The sequence below is a fragment of the Dipodomys ordii genome, unplaced genomic scaffold (genome assembly GCF_000151885.1).
Source record: "Dipodomys ordii isolate 6190 unplaced genomic scaffold, Dord_2.0 Scaffold384, whole genome shotgun sequence".
In the NCBI taxonomy this organism is placed as follows: Eukaryota; Metazoa; Chordata; class Mammalia; order Rodentia; family Heteromyidae; genus Dipodomys; species Dipodomys ordii.
Genome location: NW_012267600.1, coordinates 37,597 through 40,671, shown reverse-complemented (window position 1 = coordinate 40,671; position 3,075 = coordinate 37,597). Strand labels below are relative to the sequence as shown.

General features: G+C 45.2%; 1 protein-coding gene across 1 annotated transcript; it reads right to left on the bottom strand.

Moving 5' to 3' along the window:
- Positions 1–527: 527 nt before the first annotated feature.
- Positions 528–2,570, bottom strand: LOC106001735 (PWWP domain-containing protein MUM1-like). Its single transcript, XM_013036729.1, has one exon. It carries the CDS (start codon positions 2,568–2,570, stop codon positions 528–530), a length of 2,043 nt encoding a protein of 680 aa, XP_012892183.1.
- Positions 2,571–3,075: the final 505 nt, after the last annotated feature.

The following is a 3,075-nucleotide window of genomic DNA, read 5'->3' as shown; positions in this document are numbered from 1 at the left end:
TTGGGCCCTCTGTCTATCTGTCCCACCCCTGTCTCTATGTCTGTTTCTCCCTCCATTTCTCTGAGGTTCCCATGGTCTTTTGGGGCTCTCTCTGAGATTCGTTCCCACCTGCTTTTCTCTCTTTCTCAGACTCTTTCAGGTGGTCTCACACATGTTCTTAATTGATCACCAAAAAAGCCAATAGGGCTGTGGCTTAAATGGTAAAGAGTGCTGGCCTTGAGCTAAAAAGTTCAAGGACAGCACCCAAGGCCGGAGTTGAATCCATGGGATAGGCATGAGGTGGGGGAGGAAGGAGAACGAGGGGAGGGAGAGAAGAAGGGAGGGAAGAAGAGAGGGAAGAAGAAAGGAAGGAAGAAAAGGAGAAAGAAAATGAAAGAAAGGAAGGAAGAGAAAGAGAGAAATGTCTATGAATGAGCATGGCACACACAAACCAAGGCAATTCATAAATCAATCCAGAGGAAAAGTTTATATTCCCAATATCTCAAATACATAGATTTTAGGTATATTCCAAAGATTGGGATAAATCATCACAAACATACTAGTGTCCCAGCCGGTAATGCAGGTAGAGACATGAAGGGCATTGTGGTGATTTCTAATCTCCTCCTCCTCCTTTTCCTCTCCTTTAAAACTTTCTTGTCAAACTCTGCCTTCTCTCTGTAGTGTAATGGTGGACCTCGCAGGTACTTTTCTTCTGCCTTCTGATAACTGAGCTCATCCACTGTGGCAATTGAATAAATCATTGCTTCGGGCAGAAGCACTTCCATTATGAAACTTTCTTTGTCACCTCTTAAGAGATGGAACATGATCTTATCTGTTTCATCATATAATTTCTGTAAATGTTTGGCAACTTCATACAACTGGTCATCATCTTCCAGATATGTTTCTATGCAAACCAAGGACTTGCGTGGTTTCAAAAAGGATGTCAGCCATCTGGACTCTTTTCTGCCAGTTATGATGTCCTGAAGATGTTTGTCAGCCCCCTTTTTCTTCACAATGAAGTCTACTAGCTTCCGGTTGCTTTTGTCCCGAGCAGCCTTCATGCGGTCAGGGAGAAGTTTCTTGCGAGGCCTCTTCTTGCCCAGGACAGTCTCTTCATCAGAATCTTCCAGGTCAGAATAATTTACCTTTGGAAAATCAGTGTGGTCAGTTTCTTCCAGGGCCTTACGAGCTAAGTAGCTGGCATTGCTGGTAAAATAATCAAAAAAAGAGCCCGTGAAAGATTTCTTAGTTACTGCTTCTCGGTAATGGTTAATAAAGGAGAAGCACCAAGTCACACCATGGCTATAGTCTTTGCTGGCTCTCCTCACAAGTTTATCTTTCTCATCACAGTCCAAGGGTTTCAGTCTGCAAAGATGAACCGGAATGCCACTTTGTGCAGGGCACATGTTGGCCTCAATCAAGAGTACCCTGGCCATTTGGGTGGTTTGGATGACACGCTTAACCACAGCTGGCCAAAATGGATACCCATGGAGTTTAAACCAGACAAGCATTCCTCTTTTAATGGGTTGAGTCTTCCATTTAGGAGCCATACTTTTGGCTTGGGCTTCTCGTCTTCTACCAGCACTCTTCTTGGTAGCTACAGCCTTAAACTCAGGAGATTTAAATTTCTTTCCTGCTCTCTTCAAAGTTAAATCTTGGCGCTTCCTTTTTTGGTTTACAGTAGAGAGTGAATCAGGTAGTCTGGAGTTCAGGGATTGTGAGGATGCTATTTCCCCTTCCAAGGCTGCATTTGAGGCAATCTCTTCAGGTTCTTCCATGATCTCAGGGAAAGCAGCGATCTTGTGGCGATCAGAAGCTGTGGTCTCTCGGCCAGTGTCCACTGTCTTCTGACTCCTATTTCTGACCTTGCTGAGGATGACAACTGGCTGAATAGATAAAGCTGGAAATTCAGCTTTATCAGGTGGTCCTTCCCAGACCACAGGGTGACAACAGGGTACAGGTATTAAGGCCGTGGACTTTTCTTTGTCTTCATTTTCACTAACAGCTCTCACAGGTGTTGGTCGTTGTATGAACCTACTGGAGCTTTCTACAAGTTCATTCCCTGAAAGCCACCCCTGCTGGGATCGTAAGTATTTTTGTTTCCTAAGCTTTGGCGCATAGTATAGTTTGCGTTTTCTGCGCTTCCTGCGAGGGCCATGCACAAGGCCAAGGCCAATGCTAAGGCCATGGTGTGTACTAGATGCCTTTAAACCTGTTTTTGGAGGCTTTGTGGTTTTCCTTTGCTCAGCTAGTTTTCTGCAATACAAAATGTCAAGGGCAAGTCGAAGTGCTTTTCTATAGAGTCTTAACTGGCCTGATGGGCCAGTGGTCTTCCACTGAACATCTACAGGTGGATCAGTGATCCTCAACCTTACCCCTACTGATGAGGCAATGGCTTCAATCCCAGCTTCAGTGAGATCCATTACATCTGCACTTTCCACTTGCATTTTTTCATCTACAGTGAGAATTTGTACTTTGACTGGTAATTCCCTTCCACTCTTACTTCTGACTGGGGTTCCTGGGACAGGTACAACCTTTGCTGGCCACAAGTATTCTTTCCAGCTGCACAGGATATACTCGGCACTCTCCATTGTGCCTGGAGTCAAGTGGCAGGAGATGACTGAGAGGCTGAGAACCTGTTGCTGCTGAAGCTTCAGGTTTTCATGGAGCCATTTCACAGCTCCTTTCCCTGACCATGAACCAGTGTCCTGGAGACACTGTAACTCATGGTCTCAGCCCAGATTGCACCAGTGTACTGTAATGTGGAGAAGGGAAAGCAGAGTCAAGTTAGAAAAGCCATGCCCCTTGGTGGAAAGGAAAAGGCCTCTTCTCAGAGAGGCTGACAGGAAAGTAGATAAATATGAAAGCATGTCCTACACCAAGGGAGAGACTGATGGCAAGTACTTAGGGGAAATACAGAAGGCAACAACACAACCTTTCATCTCAACTGTGAGTGAGAGCTGTATATGGTGGAGCATCTACAGGATAGGTAGATGTTTTCTCTTAATGCATACTAAATACCTTTGGGGCTCCTTGGCCTTCCCTCATGAGGAATACCTTCTTTCTTTCCTCATTTCCTGGAGTACTACGGCTGTC